The sequence below is a fragment of the Sorex fumeus genome, unplaced genomic scaffold (assembly GCF_029834395.1).
Source record: "Sorex fumeus unplaced genomic scaffold, SorFum_2.1 ptg000003l, whole genome shotgun sequence".
Taxonomy (NCBI): Eukaryota; Metazoa; Chordata; class Mammalia; order Eulipotyphla; family Soricidae; genus Sorex; species Sorex fumeus.
In genome coordinates, this window is record NW_026606060.1 from 6960585 (window position 1) to 6987641 (window position 27057).

General features: G+C 49.1%; 2 protein-coding genes across 3 annotated transcripts in view; one reads left to right on the forward strand and one right to left on the reverse strand.

Annotated features, from left to right (window-relative positions):
• Positions 1-1694: 1694 nt before the first annotated feature.
• On the forward strand, positions 1695-4684 carry DOK1 (docking protein 1). 2 transcript variants are annotated; one of them, XM_056116777.1, is made up of 5 exons: positions 1695-2110; positions 2348-2647; positions 2779-2872; positions 3100-3284; positions 3481-4684. In XM_056116777.1, exons 1-5 carry the CDS (start codon positions 2051-2053, stop codon positions 4264-4266), a joined length of 1425 nt encoding a protein of 474 aa, XP_055972752.1. In that variant the 5' UTR covers positions 1695-2050; the 3' UTR covers positions 4267-4684. The 2 variants fall into 2 exon arrangements, with proteins under 2 accessions (XP_055972752.1, XP_055972761.1); XM_056116786.1 differs by lacking the exon at positions 3100-3284 and having other exon boundaries at positions 3481-3863.
• Positions 4685-5570: 886 nt separating this feature from the next.
• The window catches only part of M1AP (meiosis 1 associated protein), an 80338-nt gene continuing 58851 nt past the window's right edge, over positions 5571-27057 (reverse strand). Inside the window, exons 5-9 of the mRNA XM_056118922.1 lie at positions 22495-22657; positions 19350-19491; positions 7680-7886; positions 6621-6761; positions 5571-5738 (exon numbers count right to left, since the gene is read on the reverse strand). Coding sequence (XP_055974897.1) covers positions 5571-5738; positions 6621-6761; positions 7680-7886; positions 19350-19491; positions 22495-22657 — 821 coding nt within the window. The remainder of the gene's footprint in view (positions 5739-6620; positions 6762-7679; positions 7887-19349; positions 19492-22494; positions 22658-27057) is intronic.

Below are 27057 nucleotides of genomic sequence, written 5' to 3' on the forward strand. Positions count from 1 at the left end.
TATATGTGTGCTGATCATTAATATACTACTTTAGACAGTGCAGACATATTTTGATTATGGTAAGTGGAAAGAAAGCGAGACACACACATGGAGAGAGAGAGAGACAGAGACAGAGACAGAGACAGAGACAGACAGAGACACAGAGAGAGAGAGACCCTTGTAGGGATTAACATCAGTGACAGAGAAACAGTTCAGAGCAGAAGCATAGAGGCAAAAAGAGGTGCAAGTGGAGAGAAGAGGAGGACTGCAGGGGGAGGGAAGATAGACGGACAGACAGACATGCTCTCTGCAGAGGGAGGGAAGACAGATGGACAGACAGACATGCTCCCTTCTACTGTGAAAAACCAAACTCTGGCGATGAGTTGTGATACATCCTGCTCTGCTGTCATACCCATTCCCAATCACCCCTTCTCCTCTGAGACCCGGAGATCATAGGACAGTGATTAGAGACCAAGAGTCCTAGATAGAGAGGCTGAGCCAGCCAGACAGGATGTGAGTGTGGGATGAGGGGAGCCAAACAGAAGGGAAGGGCCGGGAGAGGAGGACGATGGGGACAGTGTTGGAGACCGGACGGGCGCGTGGGGGCAGAGGCAGCCAACAGTTGAGCAGAGGGGTGAGGGAGCCGATGGGGAGTGATCCCCGAGGTGGCACAGACCTAGGGAGAGGCAGCTGCGGGGCGCAAGGGAGCCCCTCGGACCTCAGGTCCTTAAATGGGAGCCCGGCCCAGAGTCCTCTGCGCAGAATCCGAGGCGGAGCGGGCAGAGCGCTCAGGCTCTCTATACCCGGTGAGGTCGGGGGGGTGAGGGGGCACCGGGCCTCAAGCTGGGGTACGTGGGAGGGGGATGGGTCAGGGTGGTCCCAAGCGCCCCTGCCAACATGGCCATTGCTGGCACCGGCAACGAGAGGCCCCGGTACAGATCAGCTCCTCAGCCCAAGCCTCCCCTTGTCCGAGAACAGCCCGTGCTCTGCGGGGGCCTCCCCGCCGTCCCACATGCTCCCCCGACTCCCGCACACCAGCCCACCGGACACTTGAGCGCGGTAGCCCTGGAGGAGGGCCTCCCCGGGGAGCCCCGCCGCAGGACCACCCAGCTGCCCCGTCTGCTGCGCTCTGCGGGACCCCTACCCGCGAGCCTCGGGCATGTGGCTGACAGATTAACCCTGGGGGCTCCACCCCGACGCGCCCCTCCTCACGGTCCCCCATCCCGACTCCCAGTCCTCCCGCAGAGCGCGCTCCCTACCTTTCACGGAGCGGGGCCCTGGGGCTGGGAGGCCAGTCCAGCTCCTGGAGGCCAGTCCCAGGACTGCCACCAAAAAGTGCTCGGCCAGGGGAGACTGGACCCCCGTCGCTCCCCCCGGTCCGCTCGGCCCTCCCACGGCCCCTTGAGCCCTCCCACATTCCGCCGTCCCCTCATTCCTCCCGGCCAGCTCCCCGCTTGTCCCCGCCCGGCCCTCCCCTCCCCCGAGGAGCCGGCGGCCGGCGCCCCACCCCCGCCCGCCCCCCGCCCGCCCCCCCGGACCTCAATGAAGCTTTCTTTGCGGGCCGGCCGGGAGGCCCCGGGCGCTGGCGGGCTGGGGCCAGGCGGCTGCCAGGCTCGGGGGCCCCGGAAGCCTTCCAGACCCGGACCCCCTCCCCCACGGCCCGCCTCGGCCACTGCAAACGGCCCCAGTGCGGCGGGGCTGGGGGGCGGGGGGAGGATGCAGGAGAGGGATCCGCGGCCACGAGGACCCTTGCGGACCCCCAGGCTGCAATTTCGAGGGGACGTCACGGCTTGCATTCACTCTGATGTCACGTCGGGCATATGACGTCGCGCGCGGGCACGGGGCCCTCCGGCCCAGACTTCCAGGATTCAGTCGGTGACGCCACTGGTGCGCGTGTCAGAGATGTGGGCAGGAGTGTGGAGGGGGCGCGTCGCCCAGCCTCGCGGGGGACCCTTCCCCTGGGCTCGCGCGCCCCTCCCGCCGCGCCCGGCAACGCCCCCGGGGTCCGGGCCCCGCCCCGCCCCGCCCCCGCCCGCAGGGCCAGGAAGCGCGGAAGGAGCCGCCGGGGGCCATGGACGGGGCGGTGATGGAGGGGCCGCTCTTCCTGCAGAGCCACCGCTTCGGGACCAAGGTATCCGGCCCGGGGGCTGCCGAACCCCGGCGGGCCTGGGGCGGGGGGCGACGCCGGCGCCCGGGCGGCGGGAGGGTGCGGGCGGCGGGTGGGAGCGCCCCGGGACGTTTGCCGAGTGGCGTGGCACGCGCGGGAGACGCGTCGGGCGGCCCCGGGGACGCGCCTTGGAGCCCCGGGGTGGCGAGGGGCTTCCTCCCGTCGGAAGCACTCGCGCCGCGCCTCTCGTTCTCGCCGCAGCGATGGAGGAAGACCTGGGCGGTGCTGTACCCCGCCAGCCCCCACGGCGTGGCGCGGCTTGAGTTCTTTGACCACAAGGGCCCGAGCGGCGGCGGGGGCCGCGGGGGCTCGCGCCGCCTGGACTGCAAGGTGATCCGCCTGGCCGAGTGCGTGAGCGTGGCCCCCGTGGCCGTGGACAGCCCCCCGGAGCCCGGCGCCTCCGCCTTCCGCCTGGACACGGCGCAGCGCTCCCACCTGCTGGCGGCCGACGCGCCGTCCAGCATGGCCTGGGTGCAGAGCCTGTGCCGCAACGCCTTTCCGGTGAGGGGGCTGCGGCCACCCGCGCGGCCCGCGGGACGGGGCAGTTACGGCGGCGGAGGAAGTGGGCTCCCGGATCGTGGGAACTGCGTGGCGGGGATTACAGGCTTCTCGATACTTTCTCTTTACCCCAGAAAGGCAGCTGGGCTCAGGTGCCTGCCCAGAACCCGCCCAAGCTTTCCGCCCTGGAGATGCTGGAGAACTCGCTATATAGCCCCACCTGGGCAGGTAGGACTCAGGCTGGAGGGGGTGGAGAGGAAGGGCGCCCTGGAGACGGGTACTCAGAGGGGCCGGGCCCCACGGGGAAGTAGGAAGCTCCTGTGAGCTTCCTGTGGCACACCGCAGTCAGCCGGCCCCTGGCCCGAAACTTCTTGGACAGTGTGTCTGCCTCCCCTTGGCCCCAGCCCCGCCAGGGACCAGGCGCCGGGGGCCGGCTGACCGCTCTGTCCTTTCAGAATCCCAGTTCTGGGTGACGGTGCAGAGGACCGAGGCGGCGGAGCGCTGTGGCCTGCAGGGCTCCTACGTGCTGAGGGTGGAGGCCGAGAGGCTGACCCTCCTGGCGTCCGGCACGCACGGTCAGCTCCTGGAGCCGCAGCTCTCCTGGCCCTACACTCTGCTGCGACGCTATGGCCGCGACAAGGTGCCGTGTGTGCGGGTGGGGTGGGCAGCGGGCCAGGACAGGAAGGTGGGCAGGTCTGGTCTCTGGGTAACCTCTCGCTGCCTAGCTCAGGCCCCTGCCTTTGCCCCTGGTGGTTTGGGTAGGGGTGGCTGGTGAGTCCCCTAATTTCAGCCCCTGTGAGTCATCTCTAACGGACTTTCCGCCACCTCCTCTTCAGGTCATGTTCTCCTTCGAGGCTGGCCGCCGCTGTCCCTCGGGCCCCGGAACCTTCACCTTCCAGACAGCACAAGGAAACGACATCTTTCAGGCAGTGGAGACCGCTATACAGCAGCAGAAGGCCCAGGGAAAGGGCGCGCAGGAACAGGACGTGCACCAGGAAGGAGAAGTGGCAGAGGGGAAGTTGAATTCCCCCACGGGCCCCCAGGAGCCCCGGGGCAGCCCTCTGGTCTTGTATGCTGAACCCTTAGACTCCTTGCGCGTCCCTCCAGGTCCATCTCAGGACTCCCTCTACTCAGACCCCCTGGACAGCACCCTGGCCCGGGCGGGAGAGGGCACCCACGTCAAGAAACCGCTCTACTCGGACACGTACGCGCTTGTGCAGCAGCAGTTGCTGAAGGCCAAGCTGAAGGACGCCAGAGAAGACCCCATCTACGATGAACCTGAGGGCCGAGCCCCCATTACTCTCCGGGGCCTCTATGACCTGCCTCAGGAGCCCAAGGATGCTTGGTGGTGCCAGGCGCGGGTAAAGGAGGAAGGCTACGAGCTCCCCTACAACCCTGCCACTGATGACTACGCCGTGCCCACCCCTCGGGGCACCAAGCCGCTCCCAGCCCCCAAGCCCCCACGTCCTGCCTTTGCTGCGGCAGCGGGTGGCAGAGGACAGGGCACAGATACTCCTCTGTACAGCCAGGTCCAGAAAAGTGGCACCCCTGGGAGCTGGGACTGTGGGCTCGCGAAAGCAGGGACCGACGGGACCGGGGTCAAGTCGGAGGGCTCCACCTGAGAACCATGCCAGCTTGGGGTTGCTGGGAGAAGGACCCTCTGGAGGTGGCACTAGGGGCCACTGTGACCTGAGGTGCACCATGGGGTGTCCGTAGGCTGAAGTGTCCGTGTGAGATAGGGGGCCCAAGGAGGTCAGGGAAGTTAATGATCAGGGAGAATGATCCAGCCCAAGAAGGCTCAGAAGAGGGACAGACAGAACAGGAATCTAGGGAAGAGCCCCTGCCCCTGACTCATCCAGGTCCCCCTCCATCCTTGCTGGACAGATGTGTGGGAAGGTGCAGTTAAAGGGACCTGGCCAGAGGCTCTGGGGAAATGGGAACTGTGCCGGATTCTAGCCCCTGCATTGAAGATACAGTAAAGATTCCAGAGATACAATAATAGAGCTGCTTTGAAATTCTCATTAAAGCTTGGATTGAAGAGTTCGGTGTGTTTGAGAGTGGGGCACCCTATGTCTGTCGTGTGTGAAGGGGACTGGGCAGGGAGCAGGAATGTGGGCACAGGGAGGGAGCAAGGGGCCCTGAGGAGGCAGAGTGGTGGTGCAGAGAAGCCATATCCCACCAGTGTGCCCTGGCAGAGTCGTCTGATGACTCAGGCCCTTCTGTAAAGTGAGAGAGGGGAAAACAGGTTCTCCCTCGCAGGGCAACAGTATGAAAGGTGTTAAATGTCTCATGTTATTAGTGCCACCTGAATCACTGTCCTGTGTAGAGAGTTGGGAAGGGAGGGAATGTAGGACTTTTTCACATAATCTAACCCCTGTTCTCATCTCTTTCATTCCCCCTCCTGCCCGCCACAGTCGACACTCATGCATACACTTTGCATGCAAGTATGCAGCCAGCTCTTTCTGTGTGGATCTGGAAGGAAACTGTCAGGGACTGTGGGAGTGGTGGGAGGGGCTGGGCTTTGGACTGAGGTTTGGATTTCAATCCTGCTCATTTTTCATGGGCTCTGAAAACCTCATCCTTGTCTCCCGAGGCCCAGCTTCCTGAAGGTGATCCGACCTTACCCACCTGTTCACACTCTACATGGAGAAATTCAGGGTTGGGCACGGTCTTACAATGATGGAGGCTTACTGGGCGTTTAATCTTTATCTGTGTTAACAGTATCAAATGAGCAACTAGCAAACTGGAGTCTGTTAGGAGCAGGAAAGGCTCAGGTTACTCTCGGAGGGTCTGAGGTGGTGGCTGCTGCTTCCCAGGGCAGGGCCCTGTGCTCACAGACTCTGGTGAGGCTCATTGTGGGGACCTTAGCGTGGGTGTTGGTGATAGAGCAGGCAGAGGGGTGCCCAATGCTGTTGACCAAGGGCCCTCACACATACTCCTCTTGTTCCTCCTCCTCCTCCTCTTCCAGAGGTCTGGAGAAGGCTTCTGAGGACGCTCTGCTGGCTGCTGACTTCTTGGGGGTTCTGCCAGTGGCTGGAATTACAGGCAAGGGGGCCACCGTAGCGCGAACTCGGTTCATTGGCAACTGCTTAGTCTGCAAGGCAAGCAAGCAGAGCCTTTGCTGAAGCCAGTCCCAAAGTCTGGAGAAGTCTGGAGAAAACCTCCAGCCCATGGTAGTGATGGAGTCCCCTGGCTTCTGAGTTCTGAATCCCTCTCCCAGCTAGCTAACCATTATGAGCTCTGCTAACCACCCAGGTTGATTGTAGTTTGAAAACATTGTTCAGCTAAAACAACAGGGGAGTTTCCCTAGAGGCTGTTACTGAGAAACTATGAACATGTGAGTAAGGGCAATATTACAAAGTTCAGATCTCATAAAAACCAAACATGTGAGTAAGGACAATATTATAAAATTCAGACCTCATAAAAATCGCTGTCCACTTTCACTAAACCTGGAGTTAACCTGCCTCGGTTTCCCTTTCTTTTCTGTAAAATCAGAATAATAACACATACCTTGCAGGGATGCCGAGAAGATTAAGTGAGAAAAATAGGTGTGAAAACATTTGTCAGAAACCTGACAAATGATTGCTACTCAGTAAGGTTAATTTTCCTCCCCTTGGGCATTTCTTTTCCCAACCTTCCATTCAGTCTTTTCCTTCAAAGAGAGGACTGTGGTTATGATTCAGTGCAGCCAGTTTGCTAAGTGGTCTATTAAATAACTAATGAGTTATCATAAACATTACAATTAGGATACCTAAACATTATCCTATGTAAATGCACAAGCCACAGAGCCAGACCTACTGGGAAAGGTCTTGACTGCTTTTGTTTAGGGCAAAGGACCAGCTCTTTATTTTCTCCCTTTGGCTTGGTTCTTCCCCCACCAGGGGAGATCCAGCGGAGGGCCATTCCCTTGTGGGGGTGTGGGGAACTGGAGCATGGAGGGAGGGGGAGCTGCAAGAGGGAAGGAGGGTAGATGTACCTTTCGCTGGGTCTTGCTTTCCCAACTTGGGTGCAGCCTCCCGTGAGGCTTGGCAGAGTTGCTGCCCAGGTGTGGGTATAGGTGGCTCTGAATCTGCAAGGGATTGTAGCTGGGCTCTAGTTCCAAGGCATCCAGCATGCTCTGGAAAAGAGAGAAGTTCCACCAGATGTCAGGCAGAGACATCACCCCCGGAGGTAGGAAGACCCTTGGCTCCCTTGGAGGCTGTGAATTAGGTGTTCTGGCCCCCAGGTCTGAATCCTGGGGGGGGGGGGAAGTGGAAGAGAGAGTAACCCCGAGTGATAAGGAACATTAACTACTTTTGCTCCCCTTCCCCCCAAGTGAGGGGCAGACAGGGCACAAAGGGGTCCAGTGTTTGCCGGCTGTGGCCTGAGGGTGCCCAGTCTGCGAGTACAGGCCGCATAAGCAGAGGACACAGGAGCCCTGCATTCCTGAGCTGTCAGGTTTTCCGGCCACAACATCCTGTGCCAGGAACGGTTGGCCCCGGAGTGAGACGCTGAGCGAGCCACACCGCTGGTGCCCACCTCTCTCCACCTCTCTCATCCCTGTGGCTGCTGAGCTGAGAGCACAATCCCGAGCTCTGTCCTCTCCACGCCGAGCCAGCCCTCCGCCAGCGACAGTGCCCAGCTCCCCTCACAGACTGCCCAGCCCGCAGAGGAAATCCAGAATCGAGATCCAAGAAAAGAGGAGAAAACGGCCTTCAGAGCTGTTCCTCCTTTTGCATCTCAGTTTGAAGACTTCCTACCTGGGGACATCTGAAAGACAAGCTTTTCTGGCTTTCCTTGATAAGCAGAAAAAGATGCTCATGTGTTTATGTACACAGCTGCACACTGTAGAGAAAGACCCCCAAGAAAATACCATCACGCTATGTTTATTTCAGCGCCCTTCTGCTTCCTTCTCTACTCTTCACCACTCGCCTGGGATCCCCTTCTTCCTCCTATTTCCTGTATCTCCCTCAGGGCTGTTTCTTCTCTCATCCCTTTCTCCAATTCCGTTCTCTTGTCTCTCCTCTATCTGTCCCAGGATCTGGGCTTCACTTGCCTCCATGATCTTAAGGCTGTCATCAGGGGGATCCTCAGGCAGCAGGGGGAAGGGGTTGGGCAGCATCAGTTCCCGGGTGGCCACTGGCTTCACCAGCAGAGTGGCTGAGTGCGATGGCACAATGACGTAGAAGGTGCTGGCGGACTCTCGGAGGCCGTGCCCCTGACTCTGGAGTTCCCCTTTGGCCAACAGCAGCCATTCTCTTTTCTGAAACAAGGACATACACAAATTGCTGAAGGTCAACCCCAGCTGAGATTTCCCTGAGTTTCTCCAGGAGTTATCAAGGAGGGCTGAACCGCTTCAGCCCAGCCCTAGGGAAAGGCAGGAACTTCCTGCCTGAGCCCTCAGTGCCCCATCTTCCTCCCTGGTCAGGGACGTTCACCCAAGGATTAACAATGCAGAGAAAAGTTCAGAGATGCCCTGTAACTTGAAGCAAGCATGTACTCCAGTGTGATGGGGGCTGGGGGATGCTATATAGGAATTTAATCTGTTACATGGTGGGATTTTGAAGAATATTTGAATGTTGCACAGAAAAATTATGACTCCTAAAACTTTAATCTATTGATTTTGAGACAAGAGCTAAGAATCTGGTAGAGAATTGCAGATAGGAGAAAGGTCTTTCAAAAGTAACCCTAGTGCCAGGGCTATCAAAAGAGATTCAACTGAATGATTCTTACAGAACTCTTTGAAATTGCCTGGCATATTTACAGCGGCTGTGGGAGGTTCTGAAGGAAGAGCATCAATGCATTCTGATTAGACTTTGATAAAGACATTACTTTATCTGCAGTCCGAGTTACAATTAAAGAAAGTGAAAGATAGGGACAAACTTTGAGGCTCCTGTTGCAGACACAGTTTCTAACTCTTTCCTGGAAAGTGGCTGTGTGGCGCTGAAGAGCCTCAGAGTCCAGGCCCAATGCTGAGCACAATACTCAAGTCCTGGCTGACTGGGAAAATTAGAGACAGAAGCGGAAAACTAGAGGCAGGACCTCTGAGTGACTCGTTCTAGAAACTGCGCAAAGACTGCAAAAGAGGCGCAAGGAGAACAGAACAAGAGAGCAAGTCACATAAGGTTGCTAGAGCAGGAATGGAACAAGGTCACCGAAACAATAGGAAAACCAATTGTATAAGCATTGAATATGTTAGATGAAAATGTTTCCCTAGAAACGCGTCTAGATTATATCGCTCTTTGTGACCAGCTCCAGCACAACGCCTTTGTGGCAATAGCCAGATCGAGTCTGCGTGAGTAATTAAAACTGGGTGGCCTCCCTCTACTGCTTGGGCACCGCCTGTTTCTTGGTCAGATTTCTGTAACACTACCTTTGCCATAGTTGGTGTCTGGAACTGAGAAGGAAAATTCACATGGGAAAAAAGAAGACTAAATTAAAACATAAAAATGCAAAAAGAAGAAAATTTAAAAATTAGCTATTTTTACTCTATTAGAAATGAAATAGAGTAGGAAAACAATAAAGGAAATAAAAATCAGTTCTCTGAAAAGAAAATTGACAGGCTTTTAGCTAAACTAATTAAGGAAAAAGGAGAACATTCAAGTGACTACAATCAGATGAAAGAGAAAATCACTATTGATCTTGCAGAAATTAAAAGGATTACAGGGAAAATTATAAAAAAATTTATGTTGAAAGACGTTATAACTTAATAGGACATATATCTAGAAAGACACAAAATGACTGCGACTGACTCAAGAATAAGCAGAAAACCTAGAATTATCTCTAGGTGTTTCCCAAAGATCATTCCCAGGTTCAGTCATTTGCTAAAAGAACTCACAGGACTCAGTACTAAATTAACTTACTATGACAAAAGGATGTGAAGCAAAATCAGCAAAGGGACTTGGCTCAGAGGGTGAAGGCACAAGGAACTAGGTACAAGTTTCTAAATTTTCTACTTATGAAGTCACATAGAATGTCCCTAATTTTTCCACACTGAATTGTAAGAATATGTTAAAATATTTGCCTGAAGTCACGAGCAACTCCATGTCCAGTATTTTTGTTAGGGGAGATCATGTAGACACTCTGTATCTACCTTGTACCAAAATGTCACAGTCCTAGAAAAAAACCACAAACCACAGGTGTGTGTACATGCATGTACATGTGCAGTTAAGGCAAGTAAACCACACATTATTTAGGGAATGGTGGGAACACTCCTCAAATCCAAGTTCCCAGACTCTAGTCAAGAGTCAACTTTGTAACCCAAAGTTTCTATGGAGATCAATCTCTGCCCTGCTACTTACTATCCTGTATAACCTATTACAAATAGAGATAATAATCAGAAAACTTCCCTCAAAGAAAAGTCAAGATTCTGAGAGAGAGAGCTCAGTGCTTTTCATATGGGAGGCCCGAATTTGATCCTTGGCACTGTGTGGTCCCCTGAGCACTGTTAGGAGTGACCCCCTCCAAAAATTGATTATAAATGCACTGCAATGTTTTGTTTTCTGTTATAGTCATACCTGGTGATGTTTAGGGTCTACTCTTTTGTTTGTTTTGTTCTTGAGACACACCAGGAAGTGCTCAGACGTTACTCCTGGTTCTCCACTCAGGGATCACTCCTGGCAGGTTCACGGGACCATATGGGATGCCGGGGATTGAACCTGGGTCGACTGTGTGCAAGGCAAGTGCCCTACACGCTATACTATCACTCTGGACCCGGGTCTGCTCTGGATTGGTGCTGGGTGTCAGGGATAAAACTGAGGTCTTCTGAATGCAGAACTTCTGCTTAAACTTTTGAGCTATTTCTCTTTCCTCAATGTGAGAAATGTGAAAAACTTCCCCCTAGAGAATTAATGTGCAAATCTGTATCACTAATCAGTGCTGTGAAGGCCAAGACAGTTGTGACAATAAGTACCTGGTTGTGGAGGGGCAAAAAAGAATGAGTGGGGCGTGCGTGATAGGAAGCAAGAAAAGCTTCATAAGGAAGGTATTTAGCCAGGATGTAGAAAAATAAAGAGCAGACACTGTACAGAGAGGTAAAGGGAAGAGAACAGAGTATTAAAAAAAAGGTGTAGAGGTTGGGATAAAGGAAAGTACAGGGACTAAGGCCTTGTATAACTCTGGTTTGATCCCTAGCAGGTCCTACACATAGTCTTTCCCCTCCCCTCCAGCCCCCATGAACAAAAAAATACGGAGGTGTGAGTTTAGTACATTTGGGGGAACATTTAGTAACTAATGTGGCTGTGGTAGAGGCTGTGGTGGAGGCCCAGTGGCGGCACAGTGCAGGGCGTGGTGAACGATGAAGCAAGAGAAACCCAGAGATGTCCTCTAACCGGCTCACCTACCACCTGCTTTCCTGCAGGCTCTGCACTTTCACATCATTCTGATGGTCCTCTCCCTCCCTCCCTCTTCCCTTTCCCTTCCCGTCCACCCACCCCCACCCCCCTTCCTTACCTGCTTTTACCTGGCTCTCAGTTTGAATTTTTTTGGGGGGGAGGCACACCTGGAGGAGCTCAGGGCTTACTCCTGGCTCTGCACTCAGGGACCACTCCTGGAAATGCTCAGGGGACCATTTGGGGTGCTGGGATCAAACCCAGGTCAGCTGTGTGCAAGGCACGCATCTTACCGACTGTACTAATCTACTAATCTCTCTAGGCTCCTCAGGTTGCTTTTTTTTTTTCTTTTTGGGTGATGCACAGGGGTTACTCCTGGCTCATGTACTCAGCAATTACCCCTGGCAGTGCCCGGGGGACCATATGGGATGGTGGGAATCGAACCCGGGTTGGCCACGTGCAAGGCAAACACCCTACTTGCCGTGCTATCGTTCCAGCCCCTCAGGCTGAATTCTTGATTTTGACTCTTTGCAGAATATAACCAAGGACTTTCCATTTCCTTACCCGTATTCAGCCTAACCAGGTCACTGCCTGTGTACTCAGACTCCTGCTGGACATATTTCTGGCTTGAATCCTGTCATTTCTGTGGCCAGTTAGGGTAGACATGGCCTAGAAAGCTGTGGAATGTGTCTCCAGAGATTCTGACATTTTAAGTAGGAAATTGAGAGACTTAGGTGGTATTTTCATTTCTTTTTCTAGTTTACACAGACATGACTTTGTAAGACATGACTTTGTAAGAAAAATGAGGATGTGGAAAAGTGAGTCACCAGCTATATAACTGGAACTATACAGAGAATTTGGGTATTTAAATGATGTTTTCCTGGCAATGGGTAACTACATCTCATAAATGGTTGGAAAATTTAATTTATTTATATATTTTTATTTCATTTACATTCCACAAAACAGTAATGCAGGCTTAGAAAACAAAATGCAACAACTGTCTTTCTTTCTGTCTGTCTCACATACACACAACACACACACACACACACACACACACACTGATTAAGGGAATTGGGAAGAATTGGAGAGATAATACAGTGGGAAACACACTTGCCTTCCACATGGCTGATCTGGGTTCAATCTCCGGCACCACATAAGCACTGTCCCTTAAGCACTGTCAGGGGTCACTCTTGAGCACAGAACTCTGAGCACCACCAGCAGTGATCTCTGAGTGCAGATCCAGGAGCAAATTCTAACCACTACCGGGTGTGGCCCCAAAACAAAACACTTTTTCTTATTTTTGTTTTTGTTTTTTGGGTCATACCTGGATAGCTAAAGGCTAACTCCTGGCTCTGCACTCAGGAATTGCTCCTGGAAGTGCTCAGGTAACCACAGGGGATGTTGAGAATCGAGAATCGAGGTTAGAATCTGGGTTCCTGTGTGTAAGGCAAATGCCCTGCCCACTGTACTACTCCTCCAGCCCACCAGTCACCCTACCTTTGTTAAAAGGTAGTACCACAGCTTTTCTTGATATAAAAACTCCAAAGATGTTTTTATATTATTATTTTACTATCTCCAAAAACTCTGGGGGATAGTGCAGCAGGTAAATAACTTATCTGTCAGGTAGCTGGCCCGGGTTCAATCCCTGGCACCCGGTATGGTCCCTCAAGCGCCATTAGGGATAATTTCCTGAGTGCCGTGCCAAGAGTAACCCGAGTATTGCCAGTGTGGCCCCCCACCACTTCCCCACCCCTGAAAAAAAATATATATCTCATTAATTCAGCACCAAAGGGTGGAGGTGGGAGGCTAGGTAGGAATTTTCTGGTATTGATGAGAACAAACATTGGGTATGGGAAAGAAAGGAGAGTCACAATTGTCCTTTGATGAAAAGAAAGTTGAAATGCCACAGTGATGAGGGGGTTGTAAAGGGTGAGGAGGAGATTGAAAGGTTCTGAGGTTTCACACCTGGGTGAGGAGACAGTGGTGGTGTTGCTATTAACAGAAAGACAGAAATCAGAAGGAGACTGCTAGCTAGAGGGGAAACATCTCCAAGAGTGTTTTATAGGATGTGAAGAGAATGTATTAAAAAGAAAGACTACAAAGACAAGAATAAAGTCAAGGAAGTGCTGAAAAGTTATAAAAATAGGGTCAGGTTGTTTGTTCATTGCAGCACTCTTTACAATAGCCAGAATCTGGAAAAAACTTGAGTGCCGAGAACAGATGATTGGTTAAAGAAACTTTGGTACATTGACACAATGGAGTACTATGTAGCTGTTAGAAAAGACAGTCACGAAATTTACATACAAGTGGTACTACATGGAAAGTATCATGTTAAGCGAAATGACTCAGAAAGAAAGGGATAGACATAGAAAGATTGCATTCATCTGGGGAACATAAAGTAACAAAATAGGAGACTAACACCCAAGAATGGCCAAGATTAGTACCAGGAATTTTACTCCATGGCTTGGAGGCCAGCCACACATGTTAAGGGAAAAGGGAGCTCAGATAGAGAAGGGAACACCAAATAAAGGTGTTGGGAGGATCCTCCCAGGATGGGAGAAGCACGCTGAAAGTAGACTACAGACCAAACATGATTGTCACCCATTGCCTCTTTTGCAAACCACAACACCCAATAAGAGAGAGAGAACAATGCCACAGAGGCATTGGGGGATGGGCAACTGGGGGATGGGGGGTGGGAGGGATACTGGGATCTATGGTGATGGGAAATGGGCACTGGTGGAGGGATGGGTATTTGATCATTGTATAATTGATACCCAAGCACAAAAATTTGTAAGTCTGCAACTGTACCTCATGACGTCTCACTAGTAAAAAAAAAATAGACTTTCATATAAAAAATAGGGTCAGGGAATAGAGACATGGCTCAATGGGTTGAGCACATGTTTTGCACACAGGAGACCTGCATTTGATCCTGACACCATCGGTCCTCTCACCGCCACTGGGTGTGACCTCTGAGCACCAAGCCTGGAGTAGACTTTGAGCACAGTCAAGAGCGTCCCAGATCCCTTTGACCCTGCAAAATCCAAATAAACCTTCAACAAAAGCAAAAAACCCACAAAAAAATAGGGACAGGAAGATTATGACTTTTTTTTTGGGGGGGGAGGTCAAACTTAGCAGTGCTCAGGGCTTACTCCTGGCTCTGCACTCAAGAATCACTCCTGGCAGTGCTCAGGGACCATATGGGGTGCCAGGGATTGAACCCAGGTGACTGCACGCAAGGCAAGCTCCCTACTGGCTTGTATTATCACTCTGTCTAAAGATAAAGACTCTAAATAAGGATGGTCATATAGAAGATACTAAAAAAATATATTTTTCTAGTGAATAAGTTCAAGCTTGTGAAAAATTATTTCCTCTTATAACACAGTGTCTTTTGTTGCTTGAAGATGTTATATAAAAACAAGAAGGTAGAGACATTCAAATACTTATTTTGCTTCTCTATTTTCCAGAAAAAGGCTTAGTCTTTGATTTGGGTAATGTGGGATAAATACAGAAATAAGTAGCAAAAGGTGAGTGAGGAGTGGTTACATGTACACATTCATTACATGTTACATGAAGTGAATTCCAGAGAAGAAGCAAGGTTGCTCAGTGAAGGGGGAAGTAGCCTGTGTTATAGTCTGTCTTTACCTGGCTATATCCAGAGTAGGGAATTAAGCGAAGAAGTTAAAAGTAGGGCCTGAGAGATAATACAGTGGGCAGGGCGTTTGGCTTGTATGCAGTTGACCCAGGTTGGATCCCTGGCATCCCATGATCTCTGAGACCAGAGCCAGGAGAAAGTCCTCAGCACTGCAGGTATGGTCTCAAAATAAAAACAAACAAACAAACAAACAAAAGAAGTTAAAAGCACAGAGAACTAATCATCTGAGCACTGCCAGTGTGGCTTAAAAACAAAGACACAAATAGACAAAAAACCGAAAGATGATAAAAGCATGAACTGTATAGTTAACTTGAATTAGGGTCAAATTCTGACACTGATTTTGGTAGCTGTGTGACCATTGGTAGATTACTTACTCTCTTTTTCCATTTGTAAAAATAGTAACAACAATTCCTATCTCACAGTTATTGCAAGGATTAAATGAAGTAAAAGACAGTTGGTTAAATGAGTAGCGCTCTTAAGAGTTCCAGAAATGAGTTGCCAGGTCTGGAGTACAGCAGGTAGGGAGCTTGCCTTGCACATGGCTGACCTGCATTTGATCCCTGACACTCCATGTGGTTTCTTGACACATGCCAGTTGTGACCCCTGAGCACAGAGTCAGGAGTAAACCCTGAGCACAATCCAGATGTGGCCCCCAAACAAAACAAAAAAAAAATCAAGATGGACTTCTATTAATGATAGGTCAACTACATACATGTGTGTTTACATAAGAGAAGAATGGTAAAGAATAGACCCCAGAATAGTGCTTGGCACAGTGTTCAATGTTTGTTGAATAAATAAGTAAATACACGTTCTTAAGTCCTGAATTTGTAGTAAGAAGATTCTAATCTTATTTTTTTTCTTTTTGGGTCATACCCAGTGATACTCAGGGCTAACTCCTGGCTCTGCACTCAGGAATTACCCCTGGTGGTGTGGGGAACGATATGGGATGCCGGCCCAAGGCAAATGTCTTACCTGCTGAACTGGGCTCAGGCCCAGATTCTAATCTTAAGTATATAAGTCAGTATGGAAGAGAATATGAGAATATTCTTTTCCATCTTAAACAGTTTTTCTTTTTTGGTTTTGGGCCACATCCAGCTTGCTCAGGGGTTCTTCCTGGCTCTGTGCTTAGAGATCACTCCTGGTAGTACTCAGGGACCCTATGGGGTGATAGGGATAGAACCCAGGTGGACAGCATGCAAAGCAAGCACCCTATGTCTTGTACTATTATTTCTCTGGCTCTCTCATCTCTATTTTGATTTTAGTTTGTTTTTTGAGCCACACCCAACAATGTTCAGGGTTAGTCCCGTACATTGTACTCTCTGTACTCAGCAATTACTCCTGGCAGTGCCCAGGAGACAATATGAGATTCCAGAGATCAAACCCAGGCCAGCCACATGCAAGGCAGGTGACTTAGTCACTATTCTATCTCTAGAGCTCCTTGTCCTTATTTTAAATGCTTATTTAACATTTTGTTGTTGGTTGAATTGTAGTTCTTATAACCATTTCACTATTTTGGATTAATGGTTTTTCAATTTAGGACATTTAAACTACTTCCCTTTAAAAAAAAAAATTCTAAACAACCCTAAGTTGAATATGCTGATACGTATGTTTTGTTCCCTTTTCTGTTTTTCTTGGACTTTATTTTCAGCAATAGAATTAAAGTGATGATGGGTTTCACTTTTCTGAAAATTTACACTATTTATTTATTTATATTTTGCTTTTTTGGGTCACACCTGGTGATGCACAGGAGTACTCCTGGCTCATGCACTCAGGAATTACTCCTGGTGGTGCTCAGGGGACCATATGGGATGCTGGGAATTTAACTTGGGTCGGCCGTGTGCAAGGCAAATACCCTACCCACTGTACTATCGCTCTAGCCCCAAATTTACACCCTTCCTACCAGTTAATTAAAATTTCAAGTCTGGGGACTGGAAATGCAGTTTACTGGTAGAACCCCAATACCTCCCTCCTCTCCCATGCTCCAGAAAAAGGCCAAGTCTTTTCAAGACATCATGTACTATACATACAGCACGTGAATGTATTTGGGACGTTTGAGGGAAATTTCTCCTGCATGATACAACTTCTTCAAGATCTGAAGTGCAATAAACAGCAAACTGAGTTGTTGGACTTCTAACAGTCAGCATGAATCTGTTGACTATGCTCTGCTAAGATAGGAGATGGGTGTTCTTCAGATAGGAAACAGGAACTCAGTGGGTGGATGTGAAAGGCAGTGTGGGCTTTGAAACAGGAAAAAAGAAGTCTGCTTCTGCTAGCGAAAGGGCACAGTACTGCATAGGCCTGACCACCCATATCCTACGATGTTGAGCTTTCATTCTATACACACCTAGTACTTATACGTGTTCTTGGATTCTAGTTGTTTTTTTTTTTCTTTTTGGGTCACATCCGGTGTTGCACAGAGGTTACTCCTGGCTTTGAACTCAGGAATCACTCCTGGTAGTGCTTGGGGGACCATATGGGATACTGGGAATCAAACCAGGGTTGGCCGCGTGCAAGGCAAACGCCTTACCCGCTGTTCTATCACTCCAGCTCCTGCAGTTCTCTTATTTCCTTTCGCAGTTTAGTATTACTTTTATGGATGTGCTCTTTCAGTTTTGCCATTTCAGAGAACAGCATCCACTAGTTGTTCAAATCATAAACCAGACAGTTATTTGACAATTTCCTCTTCCTCCTTCCCTACATCCAGCCCTTCACCAAGTTCAGACTCTTTCTTTGAGATATTATTTCTTTATTTGTTTTGTCAAGTCAGGTGGTGCTCAGAGACTACTCCTGGCTTAGTGCTTGGAGGTCGCCCTTAGTGGTGCCTAGCAGATCATGTTGGTATTGGGGATCGAACCAGGGCCTCCTGCATGCAAACCACACACTCCAGTCCATTGTGTTCTCTCTCCAGCTCTAAAATATTTCTTTAGTTGATTTACCATCACTATCTTGACTTCCATTGTTCTGGTCCAAGACATTCTTGCCATCGTCTTTTCCTAGATTACTGTAATTTCCTTACCTAATTTTCTTGTTTCTTATCAATGCCTTTATCTATATTTTTGGGTAAGAAAACTTTTTTTGGCCACACCTGGAAATGCTCAGGGGTTACTCTTGGTTCTGCATTCAAGGACTTACTCCTGCCAGAGGTCAGAGGACCATATGGGATGCTGGGGATCGAACCTGGAATAATTTGATCTCTGTTCACTTCTCCAGCCTCATTGTTTACCTCTCTCCTCTAGCTCCCCCCACCTTTCTCTCGCTCTCTCTTATGCTCGGGGCTTAGTCCTAGCTCTTCGTGCAGGAATCATTCCTGGCAGTGCTTAGATACCACATAGGGTCCAAGGGATCAAATCCAGGTTGGTCGGGTGCAAGACGTGGTACTATCTCTTTGGCCCCTCCTCTTGCTTTCTTTATTTGTTGTTCTGCAATGCCCCATAGGGAGGATGGAGTGGAGCTGTACTGGCTGTGATGCTCCAATGCTTTAACTGTGGTGCTCACACATTAGTGCTTGCTGCTGGCCATAGAGCTCTTTGTGAGATGGACTCCTTTAGCTGTGGTGGTCACTGGGGGTCACACTCCTTTAGTTGCAGTTCTCATATATTCACTGGGTGGGCACTGGGGATTGCAGACAGTAGAGTTGCCAGGAGCATGTGGAAGCACAAGGAATTCAACTCACAACTTGATACCATTGTGCAAACCCTGAGCATAAGCCCGTTGGTTCTTGACTTCCCTCTTAGCTCTTCACAGTCCTGGGCACTCTACACAAGCCTTCCTTGGTATCTGGAATGTCCTTCCAGCTATCCTTCAATTGTGTAATTTTCTTTCATCTGGCAGGTCTCAATCTAAATGTCACTTTCACAGGAATGGCTCTTGTTGCAGCCTCTTTTTTTCTTTTTAAACACATAGAAGGTTATGTATGTTATATATGTTAATTCTGTTCCCCATCTCCTTAGAGTTTTTTGAGCCACAGAGACTATTATATTACCACTATTATCTAGGACCTAGCACAATGTCTGCCACAAACTAAGTACTCTTTGTTTAAAAGAATCATAACAGCGGGCCTGAGAGATAGTACAGCAGGTCCCTTACCTTGCCCATGGCCAACCCAGGTATGATCCCAGGATCTCATATGGTCCCCTGAGTACCACCAGGAGTAATTCCTGAGTGCAGATCTAGGAGTAATCCCTGAGCATTATCATGTGTGGCCCAAACAAACAAACAAACAAACAAAAAGAATCATAATAGGATGGAGAGATACTACAAGGACAAAGGCACTAGGCTTGCATGAGATTGGCATGGTTTTTCATCCACATACGGTCCCTTGAGCCCAGCCGGAAGTGATCCCTAAACATAGAGCCAGAAGTAAGCATGGAGCATGTCTGGAGCTGTCCTTAAAACAAAATAAACCAAAAAAGAAATGATAGTGTCCAGCAAGTGTTAGGTGGGAAAAAACCTTTAAAATATAATTACCTATGGAAAATACCCTGTAGCCACTTACTAAATATGCAAAATATTTTCAAGTTTAGTGTCTTATAACTGGATTTTCAAGCTTAGTGTCTTATAACTGGATTCGTAAATTCCTTTCTATAGCCTGAAGAAAAAAAGGCAAGTCTAACCCACATTTCAGAATTTTCAGGGTTTTTTTTTTTTTCTTGACTTCTTGAGGACAAGGACAGGTGTGACACCATGGCAGGATCAAGGAAGCTGAACAATCTTCCTCTTCTTTACCTGAGGACACAGTACTTACCAACAGGATGTGACACAAGGCATGGAAATGTTGCTGATTTGTCTCTAGCTCATCCCAGTCCAATCGCCAAAAGCTTGTGGGTCTTAGGATGAATGGGAGTCCATATGTCAAGGACTCGCAGAATCCACTGGATTTTAAAGCCCTGGGAATAAACAGACAATGGTAGCAGAAGAATACTGAGTAATTTCCGGGACTTTGATTCAGATTCACTTAAATTCAGCTTAAGTCCTTGACCCTACTGTGAAATTCTTTAGGACAGGATCTGTTAGTTATTTATTTTCACGTGGCCAGTTCCTTAAAAAAAGGTATTTAGATTGGGAAACTCTATTAATTAACAAAATCGTGGGGGGGGGGGTGATCAGCATGGTACCTGTCCAAGCAGAGCCCCTGGCAGTCGCTTGCTCCCACAAGCAACAATCACAAGGACTCCAGATTCTGATGGAGTTTCTTCTCCTGAGCTCATTTCATTCCACTCATTCCTGCTGCAGTAACCAACTGCACAACATGTTACATCTTATACACAAAGGTAGGTTGGTCATCTGCATTCTAGTCCTGGCTCTTTTGGGGTGAGGTATGAACAGAGAATGCATTTAAGGGTGCTCACATACCTGGGCCCTGGCATTTCATTCGAAACTAGGAAGCAGTAAAAGTGGCCCCTGCATAGGACAAAAAAATCCTCAAAGGGCTAGAGCAGATGCGCTGCATGCAGGAGGTCCAGGTTTGATCTCTGGAAATGTATGGTACTTTGAGCACCTCCAGGTGCAACGCCCAAGCTTTGAGCCATCAGAAGGTCTTGAGCACCATCAAGAACTCAAACAACTCCTCTGCATCGCTTTATTTCCTGATATTTCCCCATTAAAAAATCTGTCCTTGGGGGTGAGGTGCCACCAGCAGGTCAACCTGTACCTTCGGAGCAAATGCATCATCAGCCTGATGGTACCTTCAGGCTTCCTGATACCCCCAAATTGCTTCTGTGCTTCTGGTCAGAACTCAACAACTCGGGACCAAGTTTCCCAAGAAATTAAATGGCCAAAAATTGGGAATCTCACCCATAAACAACCTCCAGCTCAAGCAATACATATTTACTTACTGGCCTTGCTTCAGAGACCCGTAAATAAATCTCGAAAGAGATCAACAGCTGCAGTTAATGTCAGATCCGCAAAGGTTGAACAGACCAGAGTAAATCAGAGGGGAAAGATCAGCCTGGGCTCTGCCTAAGCAGAGCCCCTGGGAGCCGCTGGCTCCCAGAATCCAAAATCTCCATCATGCCTCCGGCTGGACTCCATCATCTCAGGATAGACTATCACTGAGGTATTAACTTGTTGAAAATTCGGATATGTGGGTTTTGTGACTGAAACCTCCAGGCTTTCTTGGGTCAGGATGGGCTATCCCCCTGCACTCCCCCAGCTCCCTGTACTTCCAGAAGCCTCAGCAGTCATATCCACACACCAAAGCTGCCACCCAGTTAAAAATACTACTCCAGCCTCACCTTCCCAATAAAAATACTGAACGCGCTGAACAAACACAATAACCTTTCATACCTATATTGCAAACCATAATGCACAAAAGAAGAGAGAGAAAGAAGAAAAGTGCCTGCTATAGAGGCAGGCTGGGGGGAGGGGGTGTTGGGGGATGGTGGGAGGGAAACGGACAATGGTGGTGGGAAATGTGCACTGGTGGAAGAATGGGTGTTGAATCATTGCATGACTGAAACCCAATCATGAACAGTTTCGTAATGGCCTATCTCATGGGTAGTCAAGAAAAAAAAAATCCTTCCTTGTGGCTATTCAGACAAGTTCAGTTACTTTGAGAATCTATATTCATCATTGTTGAACCTGTCACTTTATTGTCAACAAAGCTTTTTCTTGATCAATGGCAAAAAAAAAAAAGGAAAAAAAGACTAAAAAGTCGCCTTTGCAATCATTGCTAATTTGACTCTGGAAATAGTTCCCCTAGAAACAGAATTCCAGTACTTGGAGAACTGTGAGAACAGGATAGATCCTACTACTAGCATTTATTCCTTGACGGTCAGATCTCTGTCCTGATGTCCTAAACAGCGTGAAAACTTTCTGCTGATCTCATTTTTTAAATTTTTTTGGCTTTTTGGGTCACACCCTGAGATGTACAGGGGTTACTCCTGGCTCTGCACTCAGGAATTACTCCTGGCGGTGCTCAGGGGACCATTTGGGATTCTGGGAATCGAACTCGGGCCGGCTACATGCAAGGCAAACGCCCTACCTGCTGTACTATAGCACCAGCCCCTGATCTCTCTTTTTTTTTTTTTGCTTTTTGGGTCACACCTGGCGATACACAGGGGTTACTCCTGGCTCTGTACTCAGGAATCACCCCTGGTGGTGCTCAGGGGACCATATGGGATGCTGGGAATCGAATTCAGGTTGGCCGCGTGCAAGGCAAACACCCTACCCGCTATGCTATTGCTCCAGTCCCCCTGATCTCATTTTTATCTGCATTTAGATACTGTCTGTTTTCAGCCCTCATCCAGACCTCAGAATATCCTGTGGAGGCATATCTTCCATAGTTTGTCCATCTATTTCTATAGTGAGCAGCCTTACCTTGTTCTTTGCAGAAAAAAATTTGTTTTTTGGGGGTTGGTTGGGTGGAGTACACCTAATAGTGCTCAGGGATTACTTTCCTGACTTCTTCTGGCACTGTGCTCAGATAACATTTCTGGCGGTACTGAGGGAACAGTATGAAAAGCTGGGAATTGAACCTGGATTGGCCAAGTGCACAGCAAGCATCTTAACCTTGTTATTATCTATCAGACCCTCATAAATGAAAAAGAAATATTTTTTGAATGTAAGGGCCACCCCCATCAGTACTCAGTGGCCACCAGGGCTATCCTCAGGGGTGCTGGTGTAAGACATGTGAACTCAGGGCTGCACACCTGCCAGGCATATGTTCCATATGTGAGTCAATAGTTCTGCTCCCTGGCTTTTCCCTTTCATGCTCCTACCTGCGTTGTCAGTTGGGAACTAATTCTTGCCTGTATGACATTTGGGGATACCCCCTCTCTCTGGATTCCTGGCTACAACCCCTAAGAACAAACATGTGCATGAATTGGGGACACTCGTGTGTGTGTGTGTGTGTGTGTGTGTGTGTGTGTGTGCATGCGTGTGTGCCATACTTGATCACGTGAAGCCTGAAAGGACCGGCCGATGACTGGGGAACTGTCTGGTAGAGTGTGCAGAAGTCTCCTTTGGGGTCATCTGTCCTCCAGGAGCCATCAGCTGTGCCTGGGAGCAGAGATGGGCTGAGAAGTCGCTCTTGGAGATCACATTTCAGGCACACTACATAAAACAGCATTGAGAAAGGGATTATTTGTTAGAAGTGACCTCAGGCTGTGCAATTAAGAAACACCTGCCACCCAGTGCCACAGCACCAGGCAATAAGGGCTGGGAGGAGGTAGGGACAGTCAGAGAGGAGAGCTCAAGGAGCTGAGCTGAGCTGTGTGGACTGCAGGCATGTCTGGGACCCCTGCAATGATGTGGTCTCCTGAGCACTGCCAGGACCAACTCCTGGGCACGGGGCCAGGAATAGCCCTTGAATACCTCCATGCATGGCTCTCAAACAAAAACTAAAAGAAAGGAGGTGAGGGTGGGGTAGGGGTGGAAGTTGTTGAGTATGATTGGTTTGGGAAGGCAGAGCAGGTCTCTCTGAGGAGGCAGCTAACACTATAGTACGCAGAAGCTCTTTGGCAATTACAGAAGGAAATCTTGCCTCTGCTGCTTCCCTGGAGCTATGCTTTGGCAAGATTATAGGCCACAAGAAGGAGGAGCAGGAAAGCAGAAGCCAGGCAGTCAGCTGATATCCTTGGTTTCTCTCTTCTTGTGTGACTTGGGGGACCTCATTTGGGGGAGGGAGGGAGAAGAAGTTCTTGAACTTTTCACTCATGCATGCTTTCATTCATTAATTCCTGGGTGCAGAGGGTTGAACTCAGAGCTTCATACATGCCAAGCAAATGCTCTACAAAGCTACAATGCTAGTCCCCTGAAAAATCAAAGAAACCACCGAAACTTCTGAGGCTTGGCACATTGCTGTGGCACCAGACAACCGGCCTGAGTGAGCTTCAGTTGGGTATGAGTTATTTAGTAAGGTCTTACACTGTTCTGTGCTAAACTCCTATGCCAGGAAGTATACCCACATACCACTGTAGCACTGTCCTCCCATTGTTCATAGATTTGCTCGAGCGGGCATCAGTAACATCTCCATTGTGAGACTTGTTGTTACTGTCTTTGTCATACCGAATACGCCACGGGGAGCTTGCCAGGCTCTGCCGTGTGGGTGGGATACTCTTGGTAGCTTGCCGGGCTCTCTGAGAGGGATGGAGGAATTGAACCCGGGTCAGCCACATGCAAGGCAAACACCCTACCGGCTGTGTACTAAATAGTACTAAAACTACAATGAATTTTTTAAATAAGCAAATAAAACAAAAACAGAGGCTGGAGAGATAGCACAGTGAATAAGGTGCTTGCCTTATATTCAGCCAATTCAACCCACAATCCACAGTATGCAATATTCTGCCACACTGAGCTTGATTCCCTGATATAGCAAAGGATATATATTTTTGTAGGCCACACCCAGCAGAGCTCAGGGCTTACTCCTGGCTATGTGCTCAGGGATCACTTCTGGCTGGCTTGAGGAACCACATGGGGTGCCAGGGATGAAAACCGTGTTGGTTGCATGCAAGGCAAACACCCTACCTGCTGTACTTCTCAGACCCTCACACAGTTTCTTAATCAAATGTGTACTATGTTTAGATGCTGCTAACAAATTCATGAAGGATGCAAATTTTGGGTAGCTTTTTTTTTCCATGTAGTAGTACTGCTATTTATTCAGTCACTGATTAGCTGATTGAATTGGGCAGGAACTCCACTTATTTTTTTCATAATTTTATTTATTTTTCCTTCTTATATTTATTTATTGAATCACTGTAGGAAAAGTTACTAAGCTTTCAGGTTTAAATCTCAGTCATACAATGATCAAATACCTTTCCCTTCATCAGTACTCATTTTTCACCACCAAGAACCCCAAGATACTCCCCTCCCTCCCCACCCAATGCCTGTGAGGCAGATGATTTCCACTTAACTCTTCTCTACATTGATTACATTCAATATTTCGACAAAAGTTATTGTTTAGAATTTCCCTCCCCAACAATCAGAATTGCTGAAAAGGCATTGTGAAATAATTTGTTTTCTATAGCTGATATGAGAATCATATAATGTTGTGTGGCCGCTATTGTGGCCACGCAATTTTGAATTTCTGCCAAGAGCCAGATAATTACGAGATTGGTTTCTCTGCATGCATCTGGTGTTATGGCTGTGCCAGAGAGCCACTCGTGGGGGGCAACTCATGACCTCGGTAGGGTGTGAAGGATGAGCCGGTACTGCCCCCCTTCCCATGAGACTGCAGTTGCCCTGTCACTGCCGGCTCATACCTGGCTTTCCTATAAGCTCTGAGGTGGCGGCCACCTTGCTGCTGAGGGGGGAAAAAGGCAGAAGGGAGCAACACCCTTTCTCTCCCGGGGAGGCATGACACCGTAGTTTAACGCGTGGTCCATTCACTTTTCTGCCGCAAGCTGCCGGGCTCTGGATTAAGTCCTTTTGTGTCTGGAGCCATGGCCGTGCCAGAGAGCCGCTCGTGGGGGCCAACTCGTGACCTTGGTAGGGCGTGAAGGATGAGCCGGTACTGCCCCCCTTCCCATGAGACTGCAGTTGTCCCGTCACCCCCGGCTCATACCTGGCTTTCCAATAAGCTCTGAGGCAGTGGCCACCTTGTATGTGGTCCAGATGCATTTCTGCCTAAAGCTGTTGGGTTTCGAGATTTATTTCTGAGTCTCTGGGATTATGGCCATAAATCAGCTTGATCAGGAGCCAGAGAGGCCGTTTGTAGGCGGCGACTTGGGGTCTTGCTAGTATGGGGAGGAAAGGGCCGGTTCCACCCCCATCTATTGAGGCCCCGCGTGTCTTGTCACTGCAGGCCCAAACCTGACTGTCCAGTGGTCTCTGGAAGATGGTGGTCACCGGGCCGCCAGGGGGAACAGGCCAAGGCACGAAACCTATTCCCACCTGGAGTGGCCCAGCGCCAGTAACCTACTGCAGGAACAGGACACATTTTTCCAAAAGCCTTTGGGTTCCGAGATTCGTTTCTGAGTCTCTGGGATCATGGTCGTTAAGCAGTTCAATCAGGAACCAGAGAGGCCATGCCTCCAATTATATAGCTGAGCCAGAGGTGGTTTGTGGGTGTGTCTCCCACTTACCTAACTTTTGGCTGTTTACTTTCTTGGTAAAATTTTTGGGGTCTGGCCAAAGGCACAGCAGCAATTTTGGGGTATCTGAAAGTCTGACAGTGCCATCAGGCTGCTGATGCACTGGGTAGCTTTAAGAAGGCTGGAAGTTGATGCTAGTGATTTATGAAAGGGTTTTATAAACCAAAACAGGATGTAAAAACAACAGAAGAAATAATCTAAAGAAAGACAAGATGGCAGAATAGATGTCAGATCCAGTTGGCCTTCCTGGGCCCCAGAGCCCAGGAAGTCAGTGAAAGAGGGGCCTGGAGCTGCCTTGTCCCCTCATTTCCTCTGTGCCTAATTCCTCTATTCTAAATTGGGCTTTAGAACTGAATATCTGTGTTTATGTGACCTCAGGTTCTCAACTCTGGGAGCAGTAAAAATCACCCTGGGAACTCTGAAAAAATACTAGTGTCCAATTAATACTGATAAAATCAGAATCTTTGAAGATGGAATTCAGATACATACTGTTGTCAGATACATACTGTTGTTCAGATACATACTGTCCTCCCGTTGTTCATCGATTTGCTGGAGTGGGCCCAGTAACGTCTCCATTGTGAGACTTTCTTGTTACTGTGTTTGGCATACTGAATACTCTCGGTAGCTTGCCAGACTCTCTGAGAGGGGCGGAGGAATCGAACCTGGCTCAGCCAAGCTCGCTGCGCACAAGGCAAACGCCCTACCGCTGTGCTATTGTTCCAGCCCAGATACATACTAATATTTATATTTATATTTATGTTTTGGGGCCACACCCGACACTGCTCAGGGCTTACTCCTGCCTCTGCACTCAGAAGTCACTTCTTGCAGGCTCAGGGAACCATACTGTATGATGAGAAGCGAACCCAGTTTGGCCATGTATAAGGCAAGAGCCCTACTATCATTCTGGCCCTGGAAGTTGATATTGTTATCTTTTAAATTCCTCATGCAATTCTTATTAGTCAGAGGTGGGAACTACTAGAACTAAAGTTTCGGAAATGTTTCAAAGCTGTTTTATGTAGGGTCTGTGGTCTAGAACAGGGATGTTTCTCACCACCTAGAACTCAGGTGAAGAGGAGGCAGAACCGAGATACCATTAAGTTGGCTAAGCACTTCATAGGTCAGAGGGCCTCTGAGGGAAGCATCTAGAAGAAATAAAGAATCCGAAACAGTTACAGAGGCAGATGAAGAACCTTAGAAGTTGAAATAAACATCTCAGGAGTAGATCCTATAGAGGGAGCTTGAGGTTTCTTTCCTTCCTTCCTTCCTTCCTTCCTTCCTTCCTTCCTTCCTTCCTTCTTTCCTTCCTTCCCTCCTTTGACCTCTCCCTCCCTTCCTTCCTATTTCTAGAAAACCACATGTGAGTTGATGTATCAGTTTTTATTTTTATAGAGGCTGTTTCCAGTGGTGTGGGCCAAGTCATGT

Coding starts and splice junctions, on each gene's coding strand:
- DOK1 (XM_056116777.1), top strand. CDS start 2,051: ATGGACGGGGCGGTGATGGAGGGGCCGCTCTTCCTGCAGAGCCACCGC. Junction 2,111..2,347: donor GCCACCGCTTCGGGACCAAG/GTATCCGGCCCG, acceptor TTCTCGCCGCAG/CGATGGAGGAAGACCTGGGC. Junction 2,648..2,778: donor TGTGCCGCAACGCCTTTCCG/GTGAGGGGGCTG, acceptor TCTTTACCCCAG/AAAGGCAGCTGGGCTCAGGT.